Source organism: Lucilia sericata, unplaced genomic scaffold (assembly GCF_015586225.1).
Source record: "Lucilia sericata isolate MDLA Ls3-8-SP2 unplaced genomic scaffold, ASM1558622v1 Contig000292F_arrow, whole genome shotgun sequence".
In the NCBI taxonomy this organism is placed as follows: Eukaryota; Metazoa; Arthropoda; class Insecta; order Diptera; family Calliphoridae; genus Lucilia; species Lucilia sericata.
This window is the reverse complement of record NW_023994317.1, coordinates 62,090-90,038: the sequence shown is the minus strand read 5'-3', so window position 1 is coordinate 90,038 and position 27,949 is coordinate 62,090. Positions and strand designations below refer to the sequence as shown.

Sequence of the window (27,949 nt, the reverse complement as noted above, 5' to 3'; positions counted from 1 at the left end):
TATGCCTTCCTTTTAAATTGTTGTGTTTAAATATTACTCTTTTTACTGTCTATAATATGCAGCATGTGGATTTAAATAGTTGTAAACCATTGGCCTTCGTGCCACATTTCCAGCTATAAAATTGTTTAAAATATTTTAAAACATATTCAAAATTCTAGGAAGGGTGTTGAATAGTAGTGGAAGTGCTGCTTTAGTATCAATGAGTGGCTTTGAATAATAATTGAAAAATTGCAATAATAAAGTTGTAATACAATTAGCGACTAGCGATATATGTAGTATATCGGGTGCAGTGCAATAAAATGTTTATATATACATCCCAGCAAAACCTTACATTGAAAAGTAAGGAGTTAAAATGTTTAAATTTACCAACACAAAAGCATTTTCGTTATTTTAACACTTGGGTGACATTGGAGGCAAGTATATATCACGAACGCTTACAAATAGGGAGTAAAGTAAGTAGTTTTGTTTCTCAGATAAAAAAAAACATTTTTTTTCGCTTGTGTTAAAAAGAAAGTTTTGGAACTTATGAAAAGTAAGTACTTACATAATAAATTATTTGTAAGTTATTACTAGACTCATTCTATGTAATGCAGACGGTATGTAGTAGTAATTGAAAAGTAAGTTGTTGAGTAAGTATATGTTATTACCAGGGAAACCGAAAATATGCTCTAAAAAAAGTATTTTAAGCGCTTAAAATATGCCGTAAAAAACTCAAAATATGCTCTAAAAATTTAAAAAATATGCTCTAAAAATAAAATTTTTAATTATTTTTTAACATTGAAAGCGCAAAAAACCTGAAATTATAATGAAATAATAAATATTTAATGTCATATTTCATCCTACAAGATTTTTTTATAATTGATTCATCTCATAGTTTGAAGAACTAGTTTAATAGAATTCCGTTTAACGTTCAGATAACCAATAAATAACATGAAACCATTTGGTCCCTAAAAAAAATATATATTTCAAACGACAAAGTTTGACACATTTCTTCCAATGGTATTCATAGCTTCTAAACTGACATTTTAATCGGTGTTGTCATAAAATCCACTAATTATCATTACTAGTTTTTTAAACGATAAAAATGGATTGGTCTCATGAAATCCAAAGTAATCGGTTTTATGTCCGATTTAAAATTTAATGCTTTATTGAATAAAAACTATTATGTTGGTTTTCATGAGACTAATGTATTTTATGCTGTTTTCAAGTTCTGCAAACGAAAATAATTTTTTTCATAATTGTAAAATAGTCTAAAAGATTAAGCCCCTTAATCACAAACAACATTTTTATTTTATAAAAGGTTTATAAAACAAAATTTCTATACAAAATCTAATTTATAAACCGTTTATAAAATAAAAATTTTGTTTGTGAATAAGGGGGTAAAAATAAAAAAAATAAAATTTGATTTTTTTTTATTTTTTCTAAAAATAAAATTTTGAAAAGAAAATTAAAAATGTACAAAAATGAAAAAACAGCGAAAAACATTAAAATATGCACTAAAAGAGTATAATATGCTCTAAAAACTCGAAAATATGCCTTAAATATGCTACAAAGGTCAAATCATGCTCTTATGGGTAAAATATGCAAAAATATGCTCAAACAAATCGATGCCAAAATTCTTAAATTGGTCTGAAACGTGTAAATATCTTATCCATGAGTCCATACGACGCACCACTAAAAACATGCATTTGCATATTTTGGTTTCCCTGGTTATTACAATGTTTTTGCTGGGATTTAGCACAAAATTAATGATCTTAATTTTTAATTTTATAATTTTTTGACAATAGAATTACAGGAATTTGTGTTTTAGTATGTGATAAAAGGGACATGCTATGTATCGTTGCAATATTTTTAATTAATATGTTGATTTTATTTTTATATTTTTGTTAATATTGCTTTGTTGAGGTTAGTACAATCGTATTTGAAAATTAGTTTTGTTTCTTAAGGTACATTCAGAGCTATGCAATGTTAAACGTAAATCACGTGACCCCTAATAGTTTTACATCATTGATGTTATATCTTTAAAAAGTTTGTATTATTATGTTTCGACGCAATTTGAATTACCAAAATTACAATTGGTCGGTTGGGCTATTAACGGTTGTATGGGGACTAAGCGAAATAATGGACCGATTTTAATAATTTTCAATAGGCCTCGTACTTGGATTGAAAAAAGAGTATGAGTATCTCGAAAATTGCGACCTGTAGCGTGCGCACAAGGTTTACGTGGACACACATACGGACGAACGGATAGATAGCTTAATCGACTCAGAAAGTGATTCTAAACATATGGTACAGAGATTTATGTTTTTATACAGGCCTGTCACAGAATTCCATTCCGATCGAAAGTGGAATTATTTTCGCTTCTGATCGGAAATACACCTAGGCCACTATCGGGCCTGTTGTGCGCTCCAATTCAAGAAAGAAAAAAAAAATTGTTCACTGAATGTATTATTTTTCCATGTTCAGAAACTCAGTTTCCTGGACGTAATTCCTAAGAATCTTCCAATCGGTGTTGGTTAAGAATGTTATTTCCGGAATAACATCACTTCCAAGATACTTGGATCTAACTTCGACGAATGCCTGACAATGGCAAAGAAAGTGATCCAGAGTTTCACTGTCCTCTCCACATGCTCTACATTCGTCTGAATCCGCACGTCCAATTTTGTATAGGTGTGCTCGTAATTCTGTGTGTCCACTCAGAATACGTACCAAAGAATAATATACGTACCATCATACTAACCTCAGACTTGCTCATTTTGAGAAGATTTCTCGTCTTGCTCTCATCAGGGTCACCCCACAGAATCTTTGTGGTTCTACCCACCGTTTCATTATTCCAAGAGGCCTTATGGGATTCTCTCATCCATATTTTTAATTCAGCTTTTGTTGCGTCGAATGGTTTTGCGTTTGTCAGGTTAACTACATCGAGCTCCCTCCCTTTTAGAGCTATTACATTCGCCCTTTCGTTGCCGACTACTCCCGAGTGGCCTGGTACCCATATGATGTGAACCTTACCTCTGGGAGAGTATTCAGTTAAAGCTTTCTTACAATCCAATACGGTCTTAGATTTAATTCTATCACCTGATATCGCACAAATTGCCTTCTGGCTGTCGGTAAATATATTAAGCCCTGTGGGCGCCATATTTATTCTAATCCAATTTACACATTCCGTTATTGCTCGTACTTCTGCCTGGAAGCTTGTGTTATGATTAGGTAAACTTACTTATTTATACTATTTACTAAATTATTGATTTGAGAAACATTTTCAATACGCAATATTTATATGTATGTATGTAGTGAATTTCATTAAAAGATGAAAAAATCCAAAAATTGCTGTTCACTATTCGTTTTGTTAATAATTCTCCGAACAGTTAAAATATTGAAAATAAACACTACAAATACAAAAATTCTTAAAAAAATTATCACAGTTGTTTCATTTCACGTGCAACTCTATGTGCTTTAATTTAAAACTTAAACTAAAAATAAAAGTGAACTACTTCCTCTTTTTACGTATTTCCATACCCAAAAATTGCAATGTTTCTCTAATACTTTCTTCGCTATTAAAAATTTTATCCTCTTCTTCATCCTCGTCGTCGTCGTTGTCTTCACCAAAGAAATCCGATTTAAATTTTAGACGCTTTTCATTTTCCTCCACCACCACCTCAGCAGCTGCTACTGCTGCCACTGTGATAAAATCATCATAAGATTTTAACTCATTTAAATAGATTTTTTGTTTTGCTATACTATATGGAGGTAAATTTTTGTGCGATAATTGTGCAGTAGTAGGTGCAATGTGCTTAAGGGGTTCTGACAAAGTGCAATTAAAAAGTGAGTGTGAGTTATAACAATTTGAAATTGATAACAAATTGATATGGTGTTATTTAATACATACTTCTGGCCAGCCAGGAGTCTTCACGTTTAACTTTTTGACCTAAGCCCACTGCATTTAACGCTGCCAGCACCTGTGTGTTATTTTGAATATCCGCTATATTTTGATGAATCGTACTTTCGGCTGTTAAATGCTCATAGCCCGGATGTCCCTGATGTGCCTGCATGGGTGCTACAGCCGAATGCATGGGCATACCGCCACCATACATGTCTGCTGCAGCAGCCATATCAGGAGGAGCTCCAGCCATTGAATGCATGCCGTAATCCATGCTATAAGGCATCATATAAGGCGATTGTTCCGGATATTGATACATCATTCTGAAATTATGGGTTTTTGTCATATTGACCAACAAAAGTTCTGTTATTGAAAATATATATATTTCTCTTACTTTTCCGATGCATTTTCCATAAGTTTTTTCATTAGAACCATAGCGGCCACCACAAATGCTATCTTCGATATGGCCAGGGCCTTGAGTGTTAATAATCCAACCGCTTTGGCTGCCACCATAGTCCAACCAAACGTAGTAGCAGCCAAATACATGGGTATATACATTTGCATTTGTTTCTTATCATCCTTATCCTTGTTCTCCTTAATGCGTTGTATAATACCATGCCCATGGCCTCCACCTCCTCCTCCGCCTCCACCACTTAATAGACCGCCACTATCGCCACCTCCACCACCCAGACGAGCTAAAGATTATATTAAGTTTCATATCACTCATACGTTGTATCATTAATAATAAAAACTACGCAATTCATTTGTGTTCTAGTTGGCTTTTGTACATTCATGTATGTATGTAGGATCTTAATTGTGATTGATGTTTAATCTATGTGAAACATGTCTTAATATACGACACAAAATCATAAATCTTTTGTTGAATGTTCAAGGATTGAATAAATTGATGAACAATTTCATTATTATTACTTCCAATTAAGTGTAAGTTTAGCCCTCAACTTTACGACCCATATCAACTAATATGCAAACTTGAAAATTTACACAGAATTTAGTATCAACTGCAATTTAGTACACTTTCATTGTCAAGAACGAGAATGTTATTTTCGATTTGAGAGTAAGGCTCAATAGCATTTTAAATAGAGAATTTTTAGAGCAAAAAATTTAATTTCCAGGGACAGACATTTCAGTTTGCTAAATACGACTGTGGATGTTTTGCTCTGAAATCTCTCAGTTAATAAATACGTCAACTTAATTTTTAAACTTTCCGAAAGCATAAATTTATAACAAAGATTTTAAGGTACATTTAGCACTGTTGCATTTAAACGATTTTAGCTTTCAAAGTTTTTAAAATCTAATCAATTTTTATACCATGAAAATATGTTAGGTTATAATAGGACTTCCTCCAATGATAAACCTACTATTCCTATCATATCCCTTGTATTTCTTAGAAATTATATCAGCTATAAACCAGGCTGACGATGACCATACACAACCCTCAGACTGAAAGGCTAGTACTAGCACATATAAGTAGCCTACCGGGGAATTTTTTTTACCAAAAAATTAAAAGAATATTTTAAAACATAACAATGTTTAAGCCATTTTCTGAAGGAAACATTTTATAGGGGTTAGGTTAAAATGAAGCCCGATTTTTATAAAAGTCAGTAGAATAATACAGAGTTAGTTATTTTGTTAGAGATATTAGTATATTTAACATAGGGTTCGGTTGTATGGGTGGTAGCTGAAACAATGGACCGATTTCAACGATTTTCAATAGACTTCGTCCTTGGCGAATGTGGCAAATTTCAATATTTTATCTTGAAAGTTGCGACATGTACCTGACGCACAAATATTACAGTACAACAGAGTTATAACTAAAATTTGGTCCTATCACTAGTAGAGTTTGAATAACGAAATCCTTATTGTCTTCTTTTTTAACACTCGGGAAAAAGTGATATACTTTTTCGACGTACTCTTTTATACTCTATGTGGAATGGATAGGGCCGATTTGAAATTTTCAAAAGCCAGCCGGACGAACTGGTTTTAATCGATTCAGAAAATGTTTATAAGCCGATTGGTATACATTAGGTATAGGACTAAGGCCGCGTTTAGCAATGCTCCCTAAGGGAAGAAATTATACTTCAAATTTGAAAAATTTATGATTTTCAATCCTTGAGTAAAATTTCTTCCCTTAGTGTGAACTATAAAACCGGGTCTAACCCCAATATATCCTCAACGCTAATATTGATTAGGGTATAATAAGTAAGAGTGTTCTGTTAATTGGCTTCTTATATAGTCAACATCTAAACAGGCCTTTTATAGGGCGTGGGACAATTATGAACCGAACACTACAGAATATGAGCAGTGATATGTGAGAGGAACCAATTATGGACCGAAACTTGATGGAGAAAAGTTGATTCCTCCCTAAATAGGAAAATAACATTTTCAGTACAATTACTGGGTACTACAAGCTAAGTTGTTCAAAATTTTATCACGATTGCGGTATTTATATTAATGACGATTTAAATTTTATTTTGGGGTACATTTATAAGTATGTAGACTAGTTGATAATATGTATGTATATGTGGAAATATTCAGTCTTCTAGCAACTCCATCTGGCAAACAATCATACGTAAGTAGATCTTAAATCCCAGTGTTATTTTGTTATTTTCCACATTTTGTTTTTTATTCTTTGCGACTGTATACTTATGTCCCAAATGTAAAATTCCGTCTTTGACTCTAGACTTATACTCTAACTTACAGAAATGGATTCTGGAAAAATTTAGGGCGATAGAATCACGTTAACTGGTGGCACCACGGATCTTAAAGGGAAAACGATTTTTGCAAAAATTTTATTATAAACGTTATATTTTAAAAAATATAGAAAATATCCATGTGATGCTTGGACAATAAATAAGGATAAAAATGGTAAAAATATTAGGTCAATATCTCTTAGAGATTAACGGTACCTGCGATTTGAATTTTGATGATTTCGAAAAAAATAAATTTTTTACCAAAATTTTTTGAAAATAATTTTTTACATTTCTGCATTTTGTATAAGATCTTTTAGATAATAGAAAATATGTATTTTAAGTTTTAATATTACCGAACAATGTTAACCCATAAACTGAGTGGGGCAATATTGGGAAATGAAGCATTAATGAAATTGTATTTAGTTTTCAACTGATTTAAATGAAACTTAAGAAAAATATGTTATAAAGATACTTATTTAAAATGACATCGAAAAAATAGAAATTAACCCTTAAACGTAAATATATTTTCATAATTATATGAAATGTCAGTAATATATGAACTAAATATTCAATTCAAAACTGTGAGTGATAAATAAAAACCGATACAAGATTCGGTTTCAGCAACTAAATGAAATTTAGTCAAATTGGTTTTAAAAACCTTCATTTCGTTGGCCTGTGCCATTAATATAAAAATTAATACATTTCTTTGAAGATTATTATTTCCCACTTTATACAAAAGTGAACAACAATCTTTTATGACGTCTACAAAATAAATTGTAGGAATTTAGCTATCATTTATCACTTTATCGAAATTGACGTAAATTACATAAATGTCTTAATAAAATCCTATAGAATTTATTTGAATTAAGTGATTAATAAAGGCAAATAAATGCTTAAAAATAATAGATTCGTTTCCTAACAAATGTTAACATTGTATAAATACTTAAATTTACAAATCTCTCAAATTAAGAAAAATATTCGTTGGAAAAATTTACAAACATTTTAAGTCAGATAAATGTATTTTGGTGTTTCATTAAAAAAAATACTAAAATTGTTAGCAAATTTACATCTTTTAAATCCACACAGAAATAAATTTAAAAACAATTGATATATTTACAATGTACATATTTTAAAGAAAAAGTTTTCGCCTGTAATTTTCAACATCAACTCAAGAACATCATTATTTCCTTTCTGATATAGTGACGTAGAGTGTTAATAAATTATTTAAGAGAATTACTCTGTAAAACACTTTAATAATTTTGCATTATTTTTAATACCAATACTAAAAAAATAACTATCTTCTATAATGTTTCTTTTTGCTTTTGTGAAATTATAAGTTATCCTCAACGAAGGACCCAATATTTGATATGTGTAACTGATAGCCTATTAATGTTGATGTCAATATTCATATATAGAAATAGAAAATTAGTATACTTTATATTCATAAAAACATATTGCAGCTATGTAGATTAGACCGACTCACAAAAAATAAAATGTGATTTCATAATAAAGCATCGGTCTCGCCCGACTATAATTTCTTACTTGTTAAAATCTGTCCAGATTACGAATAACCCTCTTAAAAAGTTCTTAATAAAAATTAAAAAAAAGTTCCACCTTTTTTTGGAAAACGGTCTAGTTTGCAACAAATTTTCATACAAAATTTGTATTATGAACCTCTGATAAATTGTTATGAATAAGGCCCTAAAGCTTTAAATAATTTTGTGGACATTTAAGTCATATTTTGAAGGGGGCTTTGTATAGGGGCTAGGATCAAATGAGGCCCTATCATTATAAAATTCATTAGGGTCATCAAGGCTAGTATAGAACTTGGTTTTACAGCATTTTCATATCTCGAGTATATTAAACATAATTATGAACTTAAAGGCCCTATTCGGGGGATTCAGTTGTATGGGGGCTAAGTGAAATAATGGACCGATGTTTACCATTTCCCTACTAAAGTGGTAAAAGTGTAATTTTTATCCGGAATAATACACTCTTTTACATCTTTAATTCAAACTTGTTTTGTAATATGATGATTTCCAAAATCTTTTGAGGTCTGTTCGTGATCTGAACCGATTTCAAAAAATCTAATTTTTTTCTAATGAGAACACAATTTCTCATGTGTAATTCATAGTTCTAGGCTGCATTAAATAATCTTTGTTTTGTGATTACCGATTTGCTGGAACGATTTTAAAAAATTTATATTTTAATTATTTTTTGAAAATTTAGATTTCTTTTTTAAAAAATATATAATGTGCGATATCATTTGAAATGGATTTCGAAAACGGCTCTAATGTTCTAAATGGTTTTTATACAAAATACCTTAAAAATTTAAGATTTTTTGGAATATGACAAAGGATTATTGAATTATTGAATATATTGTTTTAAAAAGTATTAAAATTTAAAAAAAAAAATACCTTCATCACGATTTTGTTATCCTTACAGAGTGAGCCGGTATAATACTTATATGAATATACATACATATGTATATAGATACATATGTATGTACATACAATATTTGTTTGTTCTGGTGAATAACTTTATTGTAAAGAAAAATGTAGAAAAACCGAAAAAAACAATATTGGAAAATATGTATGTACATGTATTCTGTCTAGTATAAAGGTGACATATGTATATTTTAAGCTAGATATATTTATATATTACATACGTCATTATTTTATACAGTCGAGTGAATATAATGTCACAATCATCATCATTATTTGTTCATGGCATGAACATTGTATAAAAAATGCTTATTTGTAGATTTTTTTCACACACTCCCACAATCATTCGTAGTGTAAAATTAACCTGCAGTTCGGAGTTCTAGGGTGTGCTTTCCGATGTATATTTTTTGTCCGGAAACGTCACAGATCTAGTACTGTGTCTAGTTTGGAGGTAGTTACCAGTTTTTATACCCTACACCACTTTAGTGGGGAGGGTATATTGGGTTTGTGCTGATGTTTGTAACAATAATATTGGTCCTATACCTTAAAGTATACCAATCGTCTTAGAATCATTTTCTGAGTCGATTTAGCTACGTACGATAATTCAATGAAATTTGGCACATGATCTTCTATTGTCCCAGGCACGAAGCCTATTGAAAATGGTTAAGATCGGTCCATTATTTCACCTAGCCCCCATACAGCTGAACCCCCGAATAGGGCTTGTAAACCTTGTAATCAAACTACAGGTCGCAATTTTGAAGATAATTCAATGACATTTGGCACATGATCTTCTATGGTATCGGAGACATAGCCTATTGAAAATGGTTAACATGGGCCCATTTTCTCATCAAGCCCCCATACAACTGAACCCCGGAATAGGGCTTGTAAACTTTGTAATCAAACTACAGGTCGCAATTTTGAAGATAATTTAATGAAATTTGGCAGATGATCTTCTATGGTACCGGAGACGAAAATGGTTAACATCGGTCCATTATTTCACCTAGCCCCATACAACTAAACCTGACGAATAGGGATTTTAAGTTCATAATTATGTTTAATATACTCTTATCTCGACAAAAAGCTGCAAAACCAAGTTCAATACTAGCCTTAATGACTCTAATGAATTTTATAATTATAGGGTCTCATTTGACCATAGAACCTATTTAAAACCCCCTTCAAAATTTGACTTAAATATCCATAATTTTATTCAACAATATATGGATTAAGTATAATTCAAGGCAAGGTACAATTCAACTTAAATGCTTTATTATGAAAACTAAATCACATTTTATTTTTGTAACAGGTCTAGGGTATTATATGGCCGGCCTCGCCCGTCGATAATTTCTTACTTGTTTACTTATGTAGTACATTGTTATAAGATTTAATTCAATTCTTAACTCCAAATAGTTTAAATACACTAACAATTTTTCAGCTTTTGTCATATTTGCATATAACCAAAGGATATTTATTACAAGAATGCGCATCTCGACGTGCGGGTTGTTATAATTTACACGTATTCTTTATGTATAACGACCCGCTAGTGAAAATTTATTTTGTATGAGACTCATATTCTACGTATTAAATATTATTTGATATAACCAAATCATAAAATTTGGCCCAATACATACATAATTAGTTAAGATTACCAAGCAACACTAAAGAAACACACTGACTATTTTTTAACTGCAGGGATAATCTTGTCAGTTCATGTAATATTTAAACATGGGATATTTTTGGTATCTTAAAAACAGATATAGAGACACATTTAGTACGAATCATTTGAATAGAGAATACAATGTTTATAAACTTAAAGCTTAGGCTTATCAACAAAAATAAATCAATCATTATTGTTAATATGTTCATTTATCGCAAGCCCGGCATTGCCAGATCGTATAAGCTACAATGTGAAATTGGAGCAATAGATTCCAATTTCACATTGCCAGTTCGGAAACTATTTGGAATACCAATCTAAAATTTTAAAGCTGTCAAAATTTTGATCAAAATTTGTTTGTGTTAGTAATATATGTATACCAGCAATCATTGAAGAAGAAGAACCATAAACAACACGTACACAAATTTTTATAAAAATTTTGACGTGTGGCTATACAGCATAAGTATAGCTAGAAAAACAAGCAGACAATTTAGAAGTTAAAAAATATACGCAAATACGTCTTTTTCCATTTTACGAATCAACACGCTAAATAATACTGCCATTAGAGAAAATTATTTAAAAAGTCTTTCAGTCGTTGGCCTGTGTTATTTAAAATTTACTTCCTTATTCAGTTGAATCTATCTATATTTTATTATTATTTATGCCATAGCACTGTGGTTCCAAATCAAAATCTATGTGGACAAAAATAAAAGATCTGTATCTTTGAATTTGTATAAAGATTTTTCGATATTGCTAACAATTTGCTCTTCTCCAAGCCAAACAAGTAGGAAATTATAGTCGGGCGAGGCCGACCATATAATACCCTACACCTTTGACAAAAATATAATGTGATTTATTTGCCATAATAAAGCATTTAAATTGAATTTTACCTTGCCTCAGATGTACATACTTAGCCGTTTATTGTTGAATAAAATTGTGGACATTTAAGTGAAATTTTGATGGGGGCTTTTTTCATAGGGGCTAGGGTCATATGAGGACCTATTAATTTGGAATTCGTGAGGGTCATCAAATCTTCTATAGAACTTGGTTTTTGCAACCTTTTTTCGAGATATGAGTATATTAAACATAATTATGAACTTAAAAGCCCTATTCGGCGGGTTCAGTTGTATGGGGGCTAGGTGAAATAATGGACCGATGTAAACCATTTTCAACTGGCTTCGTTTACGGTACCATAAAAGATCATGTTCCAAATTTCATTGAATTATCTCCAAAATTGCGACCTGTAGTTTGATTACAAAATTTAAAAGCCCTATTCGGGGGTTCAGTTGTAAGGGGCTTGGTGAAATAATGGACCGATGTTAACCATTTTTAATAGGCTTCGTCCCTGGGACAATAGAAGATCATGTACCAAATTTCATTGAATTATCTTCAAAACTGCGACCTGTAGTTTGATTACAAGGTTTACATGGACGGACGGACGGACAAACGGACAGACGGACGGACTAAATCGACTCAGAAAATGATTCTGAGCCGATTGGTATACTTTAAGGTGGGTATAGGTCCAATATTATTGTGCGTTACAAACATCAGCACAAACCCAATATACCCTCCCCACTGAAGTGGTGTAGGGTATACAAAGGGTTTATCATATGGACGTTTTGTTTTCATAAGAGAAGCGCGAGAAATTCAACAAATGTTGGATAATATTTTTGTTTAACTTTTTTTTTAATATATGTACATTAGGGTGGCCCCAAAATGGAAGTTGCTGATGTTGCCACTGAACATGAAAATTTAATTCATTCTAAGATACCATTTCTCAAAATTTTTGTCCTGCCATCAATATTTGGTGAGCTGGATCGAAGGATAAAAAGGTAATTTTTTAAGGTTTTTATGATTTTTTTCATATTTCTGGCAAATAAACCATATGCAAATTTAGTATCATATGAAAGGTCTTTGGGAGACGATTTCAATGATATAACACAAATTTGTATATAACTCCAAAATTATTACAAATGTCGTAATTTTTTGGAAAATTTTTAAGTTTTTCAAATTTTTACATAGAATTATTTAATGTAATTTATTGAAATTATTACATTGTAAACGTCATACAATTTTACCCAAATGGTTTTTTCTTTTTTTCGAAATTCGTTGGGTTTTGTATTTTATTTTAATATTATAAACTCTATTTTGTCCCAGGTTTTCTGCTACCTATGTATATTCATCTAACGTACTTAATATGTACATCATACGCGTAATTTTATTAGCTTTACAATGATATATAACACTTAACGGTTTCATACTATTATCAATCAAATTTTTCAGTTTAACTGAAATATTAACACAATTTATTCCAAACATTTACTTATTTGTTAAGCTTGCTTTGTAAATAACGGTTTCTATGTTATTGTTTACATTATTTCGCAATGTTTTGGTAGCGTACATAGGCTTCGATAAATTTAAATAAAATTTGATCTAGATTGAATTTTGAAAAACGGAAAAAACCGTTTCAGTAGATTTTATTGAGGATTATTGTGAATTAATTTCAACGAATTATATTAAATTCATCTATGTAAAAATGTAAAAAATCTGAAAATTTTACAAAAAATTAGAAAATTTCGATTACTTTTACTGTAACACAAATTTGTCTGATATCCCCTTGAAAGCGTCTATCAAAGACCTTTCTTATGATACCAAAATTGTATATCTTTCCTTTGGAGGAAATATGAAAAAAATCATGAAAACCTCAAAAAAGGACCTTTTTATCCTTTAATCCAGCTCGCCAAATATTGACCCAAGGAATTTTAAGAAACGCTATCTTATAATCAATTAAACTTTAATTTTAGTCGGGAACATCGACACCTTATTTTTCCTCCATACAAACGGGGCCACCCTAATGTGCATATAAGTGCTTAACTAAATTAAATGTATCTTAATAGAGGTCCATACTTTTAAACATCCAAGAAATTTCTCTGCAGTAAATTTATAATCGCTAAGACCCAGTGAAATAGGATTTTTCAATTCTAATAAAATGTAATATCGGGAAATTTTTTACTACATCCTATTATTAGATTCAGAGACACAAAATCCTTATAAAAACGTTGGAAACTTTTTTAAAAAACATGTTTTTTTTATTTAGTTTCAGATACATATCTAGATCCTCCTGTAACTTCAAAAAGAGCTTATGCAATTTTTTTTAACATTTTCGTTATCTTCACAGACACTAATTCTATAAAAAAGAGCCCCAAATAATTTTCTCCACCTAGATCTTGATTTGTAACCACAGTGCATAGTAGTATATGTATATGAAAAGCTGTTGTTTCGCATAGTTCTTGTCATTTTATTTAAAACAAACCAAACAAAAGTTATTTGTATATTATTTATTGTCGAGCTTATTAAATTGTATCTACAAATATATTCATAATATATTCTCTACGTTTTCATTTATCTGGGTTTATGAGAACAATTGTTGGTATTGTTCTACTATGAGAGATATTTTATGTATGGTCAACCCAAACACAAAAAGCTCTAAAGGAATGTGAAACCACATAAAAAAATTTTTGACAAATAATCATGAAATGCACAATAATTCTTATATACATTTTTTGTATGATGTATATTAGGGTATAACCAAAATTTGGCCCTATCACTACAATTTGTAATTGTAGTACCCAAATCTATATGTTTGGGTACTAAAATTGAAAGAGGGATTGACTGCAGCCCCTATCTTTGCTGTTTCACTGTATTCGACGTCCTTTTTTATACTTTATATGGAATGGGTAGGACCGAATTGAAATTTTTAAAAATTTTTTAATAGTTATAATCCTACTGTACATACATACATTTACAGTAAAGTGTCCCGAGGAACAGCGTTTTTAAGAATTTTATGTAGGAATACCACACAATCGATGCTTATTAATGTACTGAACGCAAGAAAAATAAAAAAATATTTTTTTGGAATGGTCCTCAGTTCCCTACCAGCGATTAAAAATCCTAATCTCAGTATAAATTTTGAAAAATAAAATATTTTCGATTTTTTCGAAATAGGTCTCAAAAATTCCATAATTTTGAGGTAATTACGGGAAAAATAATTTTAAAATTTTTGTAGAATATTTTTGGTCCACAAAATTATTTTTAGTGGGTTGGAGAGGCATATTGTTTTCGTATTTTATTGAAATGGGTGTCAAAATTGTCGTAATTTTTAGGTCATATAGAAAAATATTTAAAAATTTGTTTGGCATTTGGTTTAGTCCATTTCAGATAATTTTTAAATTTTTTGAAATTTATATGCAAAAGTCGTTTTGCGGACCAGAAATGTACTAACAAACATTTTCATCATTTTTCCCGCGTCAAGCTCAAAATTACGGAATTTTTGACACCCAATTCGAAAAGATTGCAGAAAATTTTTTTGAACATGTACTGAGATCAAGTTTTTTAATCGCAGGGAACTGAGGACCTTTTTAAAAAAAATGTTTTTTATTTTTATCGTATTTAGTACATTGAAACGCATCGTTATAGAGGTATTCCTCCTATAAAGTGGTCCACGGGACACCCTAATGTGCAGGTATGTATATATCTAACATATTTTATAAATTCCGCTCTCTTATACTTTAACACAGGCCGATACAAAATTATTGGCGGCGGCGGCGCAACCATTTTAGGTCGGCGGCTTATTATAGAAAATATCGGCGGCGGATATATTGTCGGGTCAATTTAACTATTACTTCAGAAATTTACCCTATAAGCGTTTATTATATTGAAAAATCTCTGTATAATAGTCTGTTATATAGAAACCTGTCTCTATATAAGTTTTTTTTCTGCAGAAAATGGACATTATTATAGTAATTTTCACTATTTTAATATTAGCACAATATTGTGTGGCAACTCTTTTCAATTTGCCATAAGAATTTAAATTAGTGGCAACTCCGTTCAAATTAGTGAAATTATTTTCTGAAATACTTATGCGATTCCAATCTTTATCAGCGGCTTTTGAGCCAAAAGAAGTCGGCGGCATGTGAAAGAGCAAATTACATCCTGATCGGAAGGTATCGGTTTCAAAAGTTGGGTCACTTAATATGAAATCCCTTAAATGATAAATGTATTTTGAAATTAAACAGATTTCTACGCTCAATTCAAATTATTTTAATTGTTTCTTGGCGAAATCGTACTTAAATGTTGACGAAATCATTAGATTGATTTGAGAATATATAATAAACTTAAATTTAGTATGAGATTTTCATTCTGTACAGTAATTTTTTTCACTGCCCCACATGTTTCTGTTATATAATTTCTCTGAATCCGACCGCATATTAAATTTCAGATCTAAAGACCTAGTTTTAGGTTAACTCGGTTTTAACTCAAACGTGGTATATTAATTATAAGGTAGTTTTAAGAGAACAGCAGATTGTTTTTTGCATAGATTGACATCGTTCTGACCCTTTTAATAAAATAAAATGAATTTGCTCTGTTTTGCTGAATTCGCAGACGACACTACCTTATAATTATACCATGGACTGAAATATATCCAATTTTATAAAAATATCCTTTTCCCATTTCTTATAACGCTATGTTTGATATATCGTGAGTGTGTGCCTTTTTTTCGTTCAAAAGTTAAAAACAATATAATAACGTTTGTCTAACATACACTATCGGACAAAATAAAGTGCAAAAGTACTCATGTTATATTCTTTCAGCGAAAAATCTGTTAAATGATTACTGAATATGGAATTTTTTAAAATTCATTTAGTTTATATGCAATGCTACAAAAATTACAATAAAACAAAATCATTCCACCTAAAATTTTTCTGTATAACATCCAAAATTAAAGTAAATTCACCTTTTTGTCGGACAAAATAAAGTGTAAATTTTATATATCATTATTTAAATTTTTTGTATATCAAAATTTTTTATCTATTTTGGTTCTGATTTAAATATCTGGATCTACTTAAGCCATTTTTTAAATTTTTTTTACCATTATTATTCGCAATCGCCTTCCCTTCCCCTTGCTTTCCCCCATACGATTATTTTCAAATGAAATCCGTTTTTGTTCGCTATTTCAGCAGAATTTTTTATCAATTGTGGTCAAAAATTAATCTATTGGATTTAGGGCGATGGTCTGAGTAGGTCATTCCAATTTTTCAGTGTTTTTTTTTTTCTTACAGTAATGTTTTTAACCTTTGTCGTGTGTTTGAAGTCATAAATCTGTTGAGGCATTAAGTGTCCCAAATCCATTTTTACGGCATTTATTTAAAAAAAAATTATTAAATACGCTCGTGAATTGCTCAATTGTTATTGTTTACTCCATCTTCACTAAGATTCCCGCTCCTAAGGTTGAATAATGTACCAATACCGATAGCCCCCCACCATAATGTTTAAAACCTGGGGTATTGTTTTTATATTGAAGGGTTTAACTCACACTCATTGTCGACATTTTAAAATTTTCGGTACAAATTAGGAATCATCTGACTATCTACGCAAATTTGAGGTAAAAAATACAAAATTAAATACTAAAACCGAAAAAAAATCTCCATGCTTTTAAATGTGTTGGTGAAAGATTGAACGTATGGGTCAGTTGACTCTTCGTATGTGTTTAATTTTTAATGTTAGCTGTGGGGAACCTAGGGGAAATTTATTCAAAAAGCTCTAGTGAACACTATGTGAGCATATTACAGTCAAATCTTAAGATCAGTGCCTTCGAAATGGACTTGGGCAACTTTATATCTCGGAAAGATAATAAGCTTAAGCGCTTGATAAAGTTAAAAAATAGCATTACTGTAGCAAAGAACACTGAAAATTTAAATAAGTTGCTCAGAGCACCGCCCTAAATCCAATAGATTAATTTTGGACCACAATTGATCAAAAAATTCCGATGAAATAGTGATCAAAAACGGATTTCTTTTGAAAATAATCATATGCGAAAAGCAAGGGGAAGGAAAGGCGATTGCGAATATCAATGGTGAACAAAATTACCAAAATGGCTTAAGTAGATCCAGATATTCAAATCAGAACCAAAATAGATAAAAAATTTTGATATACAAGAAATTTAAATAATGATATATAAAATTTACACTTTATTTTGTCCGACAAAAAAATTGAATTTACTTTTATTTTAGAAGTTTTACAGAAAAATTGTAATTACAATAATTTAGTTTTATTGTTATTATTGTAGCGTTGTATATTAACTAAATGATTTTGAAAAAAATTTCCATATTCAATAATCATTTAACCGATTTTTCGATGAAAGAATATAGCATGAGTACTTTTGCACTTTATTTTGTCCGATAGTGTATGCCTTTTACACCATGGTACAATCAAATGAACACCACAGGTGTGAGATTAGACAATTTTTTTGATGCAAAAATTTTATAAGTTAAAAAAATGTGATGAAAAAGAGCATGAATCTGACGTTTGGGGGATTATATAAAAATATGTAGTATATTACTAATGAAAATGATGAAATATTACACCGTCCAACAAAAAGAGAAAATATTCGTTAGACATGAACCGGATGATATACGTTTGAAACTATAAATTCTATGGAGAATAACTGTATTTTTAGTTTTTTATTTCGTGATCCTGTATCCTTTTTATAGGACTTCAAAGTTTTAAAGAAACATTTTTCAAAAAATATTTTAAAATACTTCTACTGATCAAACAATGCCAAATTTAATGTCAAGAGAACAAGAAGAGTTGGGAAATATTTTGTATAATTTTTATTTTATAGTGTCAGGATAAAAATATATCAAAAATGTCTTTTAAAATTGTTGTCCTTTAATATTTATTAAGGTTTTCAATATTATTTTTTCCAAAAAATTTTTAAAAACATTTTTACCATCTTTTTATCCTGGCAGAATAAAATAAAAATAACACAAAATATTTTACAACTCTTCTTGTTCTCTTGACATCAATTTGGCATTGTTTTTTGATCAGTTAAAGTATTTTTAAATATTTTTTGAAAAATGTACTTTTTACAACTTTGAAATTCTTTTAAAAAGGACGCAGGATCACGAAATGAAAAACTAAAAACGCAGTTTTTCTCCATTTAATTTCTAGGTTCAGACGTATATCATCCGGTTCGTGTATAATTTTGAGTGTTAGACGGTGTTATAAGTTAAAAAAATATATAATTGGAAGTACATTTTAATTAGATGTCAAGTAATTATGTATGTTCATATTTCAGACAAAGGTCTTTAAGAGGTGCTTTCAGTGGTGTATCAACCAGTTTTGTGCTATGTTATTTGACAAGTTTATATTATCTGGCATCTTTTCGAAATGGGTCCCTAATATTCCGTTATTTTGAGCTTATCGCGAGAAAAATAGTTAAAATATTTTTTAGAATATTCCTGATCTGCAAAACGATTTTGATCTCAATATAACGGGAATATTCCAAAACAATATAAAAAAATTCTAAAATGGACTGAACTAAATGCCAAACAATTTTTCAAATATTTGTTTGTATAAGCTGAATATTACGATAATTTTGACAGCTAAAACTATGAAATAGGTGTCAAAATCATTTTGTGAATCAGAAGTACTCTAACATGATTTTAAAAGTATTTTCCCATATTCAGCTCAAAAATATGTAATTTTATTACGGACTATTTCAAAAAAGATTGCAGCAATTTTTCTTTTAACATATTGTACTGAGATCAAGATTTTCAATCGATGGTAGGGAACTGAGGATCCCTTCCGAAAAAAATTATTTTTTTATTTTTCTCGAGTTCAGTACATTTAAATGCATCGATTAAGAGGTACTCCTACATGAGTGTTCTTCGGAACAATCTAGTATGCATCCAGGATATCATATCCTTATTAAAAATGTTACTTCACTTTAAAAAGAAAAAAGGAGAATTTTAGAAAACCTAGCATCGTAATATTATTTTCAACGATTTTGTTAAAAATAAATTTTCTAGAAAAGTGTATTTTCCTCTATATAAATCTATATATATATATATGTATATAAATGAATGTGTGTTTGTATGTTTATATGTTTATATGTTTGTATATTTGAAGTTTATTGACTACTAAATTTCACAGTATATTCCTGTATGTCTGGAAGAGGTTATAGGCTACTTTATATTTTGAATTTGAAGTGGGCGAGGAGCCACGCCCCTATTAAGAAAATACTAAATCAGTATCAGTATATCTGAGATAATATAACAGTTAGAGTCCTCAAATTTTGTCAGAGCCACTTTAGTGTCAATATGATTATTTAGGACAAAAAGTAGGCGGACTAGCAGCAGAGGGCGTGTCACCTCCCATATAAATTAAATAGAAAAATTCGTTTATTTTGGAAACTATTACAATTAGAATCTTAAAATTTTGCACGAACAACTTTAACATCCATGTAAACATTTTGGGTTATAAATTATCGGACCACAAATGGGAGCGGGAGTGGTATCTCCCATATAATTAAATACAAAAATTCGTTTACCTGGTAAACTAATAGAACGAAATTCTTAAAATTTTGCGCGAAGAACTTTAATATTCATCTGAACATTTTGTAAAAAACCGTGCGGATTTTCATCTGGGGGCTTGGAGCCCCCAAATAATTTAAATAGAAATAGATATTCATATGAACATTTTGAGAATAACGGATGGACTTTCAATGGGGACTTGGCACCTCCCATATGAATTAAATACAAAATTTCGTTTATCTGGGAAACTAATAGGAGAAAAAAAGGGCGGACTTTCGTCTGGAGAGTCTTGGAGCCCCCATATGAATTAAATAGAAAAATTCTTATATATGAGAAACTATTAGGACTAGAATCTTCAAATTTTACATGAAGAACTTTGACATTCATCTAAACATTTAGAAAATAACGGGCGGACTTTCAATGGAGTGATTGGCACCTCCCATATGAATTAAATACAAAATTTGGTTTATATGGGAAACTCATAGAACTAGATTCTTCAAATTTTGCACGAAGAACATTATTAATATTTATCTGAATATTTTGGAGAAAAAAAGGCGGACTTTCAACTGGGGGCTTGGGGCCCCCATATGTGGCATCTATCATATGTACCAAATTGAATATGTGGAAAACTATTGTAGTTAGAATCTTCAAAAGTGTTTTTTTTTTTTTTTTATTTATGTTGCTTTTAGTGTAGCAAAGCACACTGGGTATAGCTAGTGAAATAATAAATATGATGTCGCTTTGAAATGGTTTTCACCAGCATTCTTTGAGTTTGTAACAGTTTTGTTTTACAAATTTTTCATTATTTTTATTGCAATTTATTTCATATTATAGCTATGTACATATGAATATTATGGAATACCTTTTGAAATGCAATCTGAATAATACAAACCAAAATAACATTGTATACCCTACACTTTTATTGGGAGAGTATTACTGATATTTGTAAAATACAAAAATATTGATTCTACACTCATCAAAAATTATATTAATTATCTGAGTTGATAACAAATTGGTAAAAAGGCTCCTTGTGGTATATTCCAGAAAAATTGAAAATTTATTTATAATTTTTTGCCTCCCTGACTGCAGCCTTTAACTTTGACATATCTTTTGTAGGTTGTTCTTGTTTTCAACCTTTAAGGTATCTATTGTTTATAAAAACATTAAATACCACACAAAGAAAAATTCAATTCAAAATCAAACAAAAATTGTTAAGCTGAAGTATTTTTTCTAAAATTTGGCCTATCACGAAATTAGTAAAATTTTATGATAATCGTTCCATGGAGATAGGTACCAAATAACCTCATATTTCATTTTAATTTCCAAATGTTCTTCCCAAGCTAGTGTTTTAATGTAAATAATAAAAATAATCGTGTAAAACTAGGTAATTTCCATCCCTCGTTTAACACGAGAAATAAAAAATAGTGTTAAAGCAAAATCGTGTAAAAAATCGTGCAATACGAGGATTAGGTGTACTGAGGAGTTCATATTCTGGGGCAGATATCAAACAATATTATCTTGTTTAATGTAAATACAACGAATGTTTTGATAGTGCGTATACAAGATTCGACATAGCCGTATGTAACATCCTATTTCTTATTTTTATTGCCATGGAGAAGTATTTATATGCTGGCATTTATGTGAAACTAAATAAAAATGTTTTTGCATAAAAATGTATAGAAACAAGTGGGTAACTAAGAATAATTCTTTATAAAATGCAACCAATGTAAACATTTTTCATATACATGTTTTTTAATATATAAAATGTAAAAAAAAGTTTTTCAAAAACAGGTTTAAATGGAGCAAAATATTTAAAACGATTGTAAACTGCTTTAAAAACATTCATTTTTGAAAATAATTCAGTATGTCTGTAACTATTGGAGATATCGTAATTTCACATGGTTGGGGTATTTTCGAAAATTTTCCAACCAGACGATTTTTTGTTAAAAAATTACGAACCTCCATAGGCCCGCTAAATCAAAAATACAAAAAAAGATCGGAAAAAATTATAAATAAAAAAGTTTGACTTAAATATCTCTTGAAGCAAAAGATATAACACACTTCTCAAGGAGTAGTTATTTTAACTACTAACTTTAAGGGGCTACCCACTGCCAATCAAATCGAAAATACCTCAGTTCCAACCATGTGAAATTTAGTTACGATATCTGCAAATCAGTGATTTGTTCGGTTGTGTTTCTTAGAACTATATATCGGCATATCGGTTTTGACATTTTACTTGCTAAAATCATAAAATTTTTACGGTAGTTTTATTTATACCCTACACCACGTTAGTCGAGAGTGTATATTGGACTTGTGCTGACGTTTTTAACGCACATTAATATTGGAACTATATCCACCTTAAACTCGATGTAGCTATTTCCGTCCGTCCATGTAATCCTTGTAATCAACAGGTCGCAATTTTGAATATAATTCATCAAAATTTGGTACATGATTTTCTATTGCCAGGGACGAAGCCCCCCGAATAGGGCTTTTAAGTTAATGTTTTATATACTCGTATCTCGACAAAAAGCTGCAAAACCAAGTTCTATATTAGCCTTGATAATCCTGATGAATTTTATAATTATAGGGCCTCATTTGACCCTAGCCCCTATACAAAGCTCCCTTCTGACTTAAATGTCGACAATTGTATTCAACAATAAATGGCTCAAATGTATCTGAGGAAAGGTACAATTACACTTAAATGCTTTATTATGAACACTAAATCACATTTTATTTTTATAACTTGTTTAGGATATTATATGGCCGGCCTCACCCGACTATAATTTTGTACTTGTTTTAGTTATGTAAATGTATTTTTGGAAATTTAAAACAAAAAACAACAAAACGGGTTAAACTGGTTTTCTTCATTAGCCTACTATCTGGCACATTATCTACATCTGGTACTTTTTTCGAAATTCGTACGGTGATACTTTTTTGGTCCCTTTACAACTTTTTACCTAATAGATATATGGATCATTTCGTGTCCAGTAACCCAACTTTAAAAATCGTTGTCTTCCTATTTTGATGAAATTTGCACCAAGGTTAGTACTATTGGATAGTAGACCAGACACAATTTTCATCGTTATCGGTCCAGAACTGCCGGACTTAGAGGGGGTCAAAGTTGGACATTTTGGTCATACAGGGTTTTATTCAAATGAGTGCAACTTTTCACCATTGGTCCTAGCAAAGATTGTTCAAAGGAGTTCAGAGAAAAAATTTTAAATTTTTTAAAATTTTGTTTAAAAATAATATTATTAATTAATTTTAAATTTTTTTTTCTCAAAAAGCACAATAAGAAAATAATTAAACTTTTAATTGGAATTGAATTCTGTGACATTTGACATAATTTTGTTTTGAAATAATATAATTTCCAGTAATTGTTAAAAATGTTTATTTAGAATATGCTTTGAATATGAAACAAAAAGAGAGTACAAGTGTTATGAAAAGCATTAACAATTCTGTCAAAATTTTGAGTAATAAATTGAAAAAAAATTTATTTTCAAATAAAAAACCATCGTTTGAAAAAATTGTTTTTTTTTTAACATTCAATTCGACATAATATTATTAATAGCATATGGGCATTTCCATGAGAAGGTCTACCAAGGCTGAACAAATAAAAAACCTTCTATCTTTCGCATTTTTAAAAATTTGATACATGGGCTTACAATTATACTAGAGATGAAGTGTGTGGAAAATATTTAAAATTGGTCCATTATTTCACATACATATGTCCCATACAACCGGACCCCTAAATTATGCTTTAGAGCTCATAATTTTGTTAAATATACTAGTATTTTTACAAAAATCGGCAGATATATAACTTATATAATCGTCCACCGTACTGCAGATTTTTGTAATCATTAGGCCTAATTTGACCCTAGCCCCCATACAAGGTAATTATTTAGCAAATTACTTAAAAGTCCATAACTCACTCATAAACATTAGTATTGTTTTCAAATTAGGCATAAGTAAGTTTTATATAAACATAAATTCAACCACAAAACTTCATGAGGATCGGTCCACGTTTAATACTAGTTCCCATATAACACCACTTTTTTATTTTTATCAATAAATTGCTAAAGTATGTTAATAGGTCGATCATGCCCGACTGTATTTTCTTATATCTTTTGTATTTGTTTAAGCGATTGTATATACATATATATTTTCAAAGGATCAACGGAACGACCTAAAAATTAAAATGGAAAAAAATGTGGAGTTCAACATGTCCCGTTCGAACATGGTTAAAATTAATTTAAAAAAAGGAAAAAATAATTTTTTTCGGTAAAATTATAAAAATTTTAAGGAGACATTCTTGTAGCGTTCGAACACCTAGTTTTTTGAATTATCTTTGAAATTAAAAATTGCTTAGCTTATAGGGCTAATTAAAAGCTATAAGTAACCCCTATTGCCAATATAAAAATTACTCTTATTTTGACATTTTTATCACTTTAAATGTGTTCGAATGTCGAGTTCGACATTTTGGAAATTCCCATATATAGAATGTGACTATGATAAACTATACAGAAGTATCATTTATTTTAATATTAAAGAAAAGTTTCAAGTACCCTTGACAAGTGTATGTTTTTGACATATTTTTTGCAACTTAAGTAGATTTTATTTAAAATAACTTTTAAAAGGAAACAAAAGAGTTTTAATTTAATTTATATAGGATCATGACAGTTTTTTAGTAAAAAGTTCAATCATAAAGGTAGTGCGTATCAAAATATAAAATTCCTATTGAACACTTTTTTGGAATTCTAAACAAATTGATCTTTCTTAATAAGCTTATCATGATCATTTACATCATCATTTGTGTGATACATATAAACTTTTGCCAAAATTAATAATACTTTGAACTTTAACTGATATTCTAGCGGAAAATTGGTACCGCATTAATGGTTTAGGGTATCATAAGGTCGACCATCCCAGCAAAATATTTTCAAATTTTGGTAATGAGTAATGTAGGTAATGTTGTTATTTCATACATTACTTGGTAATGAGTGGTCGTTATCAGTAACATCAATTAATTTTTTTTAATAAGATTTGTAGCCAATCGTCTAGCGCGTATGTCTAATAAGGAATTACTTAATGATTCTAAACCTAATCGATATTAAAAGTTTTTTGAACAAATTTAGAATTTTACATTTATGTAAAAACCATTCCAAATAGCGATAAAATAACGTGTAAATGGAGCATTGAGTAAGAGAATAGAATAATAATCACAGAAAATATATATAAAGCCGGTTTTAAATCCGCTTAAGTCGGGTAAGCACATTTGTAACCACTTATTTGTTGGTCATCGTCGAACAAAAATAAGTAGTTATTCACCCAAAAAGTAAGTACTTACACTTTGCTCCAATATTACTTGCCTATTTACCGGGTAAGTAAAGATTTTGCTGGGATGATCTACTTTAAATTATTACTAGTTTTTATTGATTGTTTATTTATTTATTAAATTGAACACATTATTTTCAATTATTAGAAATATTTACTTATAGAGCATGTGTCCTTTTAACTGTTAAAAATTTAATCGAAAGTACTTAATCCACTTTCGATGCGTTTAGAAAAATAATTTCTTTTCAAAAACATCAATCACAATATAGAAACTATTTACAAAACCAACATAATCCACTCAAATAAAAGTAAACATTTCTTTAATTCCTTGTGTTACAAGTTAAAAAAAAAAAAAAAACATTATTCTTCTTTTTCTATCAAGCACTACTCTACCTGTACTACTTCTAGCTTTTTTTAATAGAGCCACTTCAATGTAATTGTCATCATCTTCAGCACGTTGTACACTGAAGACCATGGGACCAACCGGTATACGAATGGCATTGCCACTGATGAAGTCAACAAATGTCGACATACTACGACCGGTTTCAGCTGGCTTTGAATTTAATTTAGATTTTGTTTTGTGGGTCGACGATGTTGGTAATTTCACCAAATCTAAAAAGCCAAATTTAACCGTTTCACCACGACGATATGAGCTTAAAATGCCACTGGCCAAGGAATACAAACAACTGGCATTATTGGCACACTTCCAAGAAAGTTTATCGACAAAATCCGTATTAACATGAGAGGAAGTTGTTGCTGATGATGACGATGATGAGGTTGATGTTGCGGACGATGAGCCTGTAGATGCTGATGATGCTGTACCATCACCATTGTCTGTTAATTTGTTTGATAAATGGCTTTCATGTTTATTTTTGTTTGTATTAACACTATTTGCACCGCGTGAACGTATTTCTGATTTAACTGTTGGTATTAGCATACAACACAAATATAAAGTTAGCAACACTGTTATCGTTTTCAATTGCTTTTTATAGAATTTTTTATAAGCCATTTTTTTATTAATTTATTTATTTTTTTTCTATTTTGAATTATTTTACACTTAAGGATTTTCTTTTAAATAGTATAGGATCCTATTGGATTTTCTTTTTTGGTTATAATTCACACATTTATTTATTATCCTGGACTTGAAATGTCCAGTTTCCACTTTGGGGCGAAAGACGCGTTCGCGTATTATTAAATAGTGTTTCTTTTTTGCTTCTATTGTTTTTATGGTGTGAGTTTATGGTTGTGGCTGTTCAATGTCGACTAATTATTTTTGCAATCTTGCAACTCAGTTTTATTGTCTCTGTGGCACCAACTATTAATAAAAAAACTAAAAGCGTAAGATAAACGCAAATAGTAGGTATATAGAAGAATACTACAATTTAATATTTTTCTTGTAAATAAAGATATTTTTGTTGTTGCATTATTATGATTAAATATAATTTAGTTTTAGAAAATGTATTTCTATTGCATTTTGCAGTTTTAAGGCTATACACAATGGGATGGGAGAAGAAAAAAGTCAAAGAAAATATTTTTTGACAGATGGAAAGAGTTGAAATTACATAATAAGCAAGAGAATTCCTTTTGAGCTATTTGACGAAACATTATCAAATTTCAAGTGACTATTCTGTGAATTGGTGTGATTGCAATCCCGAGCAAAAGAGTTACTACCAGTCTGCCGGGACTATAAACTGGTGATGATCAAATGTATTCTCGGCCTTTCCTTGGAATGATTTAACATGGGGTCGAACCAGAGAACCACATAATATGGTACCACGGGAACCGTCAGTCCGCAGGGCAGAGTTTCGGACTTTGTATTGTCCCGATTATTGGAGAGGTCCCTTCGGGGTGCACGTGGTGGCAGTGGTTTAAACCCAAATTCGCGGGAAGAGAATGTCAGTTAAAAGACTGGTACACGGTGAAATCTATAATTATGGATAAGTTCGATGCTGTTGTCGAAGTCAACAGATTGTTATCTATGGGTGTGTCGAATGAATGAGAAGTGTGCAGGATTGAATGGTGTTGGATCAAAGTTATCTTATACAAGTGATACCATTGAATTTTCCTTCCATGTACAGGTATGTTTAGAGAAAACTCTGTTTATACCAGATTTACCACAGTGTGTTCTCTGTGAGTAAGAACAAAATCCTCGGCTTATTTAATGGATTCATTTTCCGGACTACCGAATACGTCTCTAGGCGCTGTTGCCGACTGAACAGAGACCATCACGTCTGCGTGATTGTAAACGGATATGATGTTTTTCATCTCGGAAGTTAAGCAACGGGTCAGCAATGGTTAAAAATTAGATAACTCTAGTACTTCAGCAAAGTGCTTGTACATGGACCGACAAAACTATGTACAAAAAAAGGATACACAAAGGGATGTTGGTGAGTCGTCAAAAAAGCTCAGCCTCCGGGTAAAAAGATCACCGTGAAATAAGGCCGCAACGCAGGTGTTCACGTAAAGCACATCGACATATCGTCAATGTAAAAAGAAAACAAGTAAGAGAGTTATATTTGTGACGAATCTTATATACCCACCATCAAATCATTGCC

General features: G+C 30.4%; 1 protein-coding gene across 1 annotated transcript; it reads right to left on the bottom strand.

The window, feature by feature from the left end:
* Window positions 1-17: 17 nt before the first annotated feature.
* Window positions 18-26,331, bottom strand: LOC119603310. The gene is made up of 5 exons (XM_037955313.1): window positions 25,788-26,331; window positions 4,275-4,575; window positions 3,890-4,203; window positions 3,520-3,804; window positions 18-113 (listed from the first exon to the last, which is right to left on the bottom strand). Exons 1-5 carry the CDS (start codon window positions 26,329-26,331, stop codon window positions 43-45), a joined length of 1,515 nt encoding a protein of 504 aa, XP_037811241.1. The 3' UTR covers window positions 18-42.
* Window positions 26,332-27,949: the final 1,618 nt, after the last annotated feature.

Bases quoted from the DNA above. Each gene is read 5' to 3' on its own strand.
- LOC119603310 (XM_037955313.1), bottom strand. From the start codon at position 26,331: ATGCTAATACCAACAGTTAAATCAGAAATACGTTCACGCGGTGCAAAT. The intron at 4,204-4,274 runs GTAAGAGAAATA...CCATAATTTCAG, and splicing joins ATGGAAAATGCATCGGAAAA to AATGATGTATCAATATCCGG. The intron at 3,805-3,889 runs GTATGTATTAAA...GCACTTTGTCAG, and splicing joins AGACTCCTGGCTGGCCAGAA to AACCCCTTAAGCACATTGCA.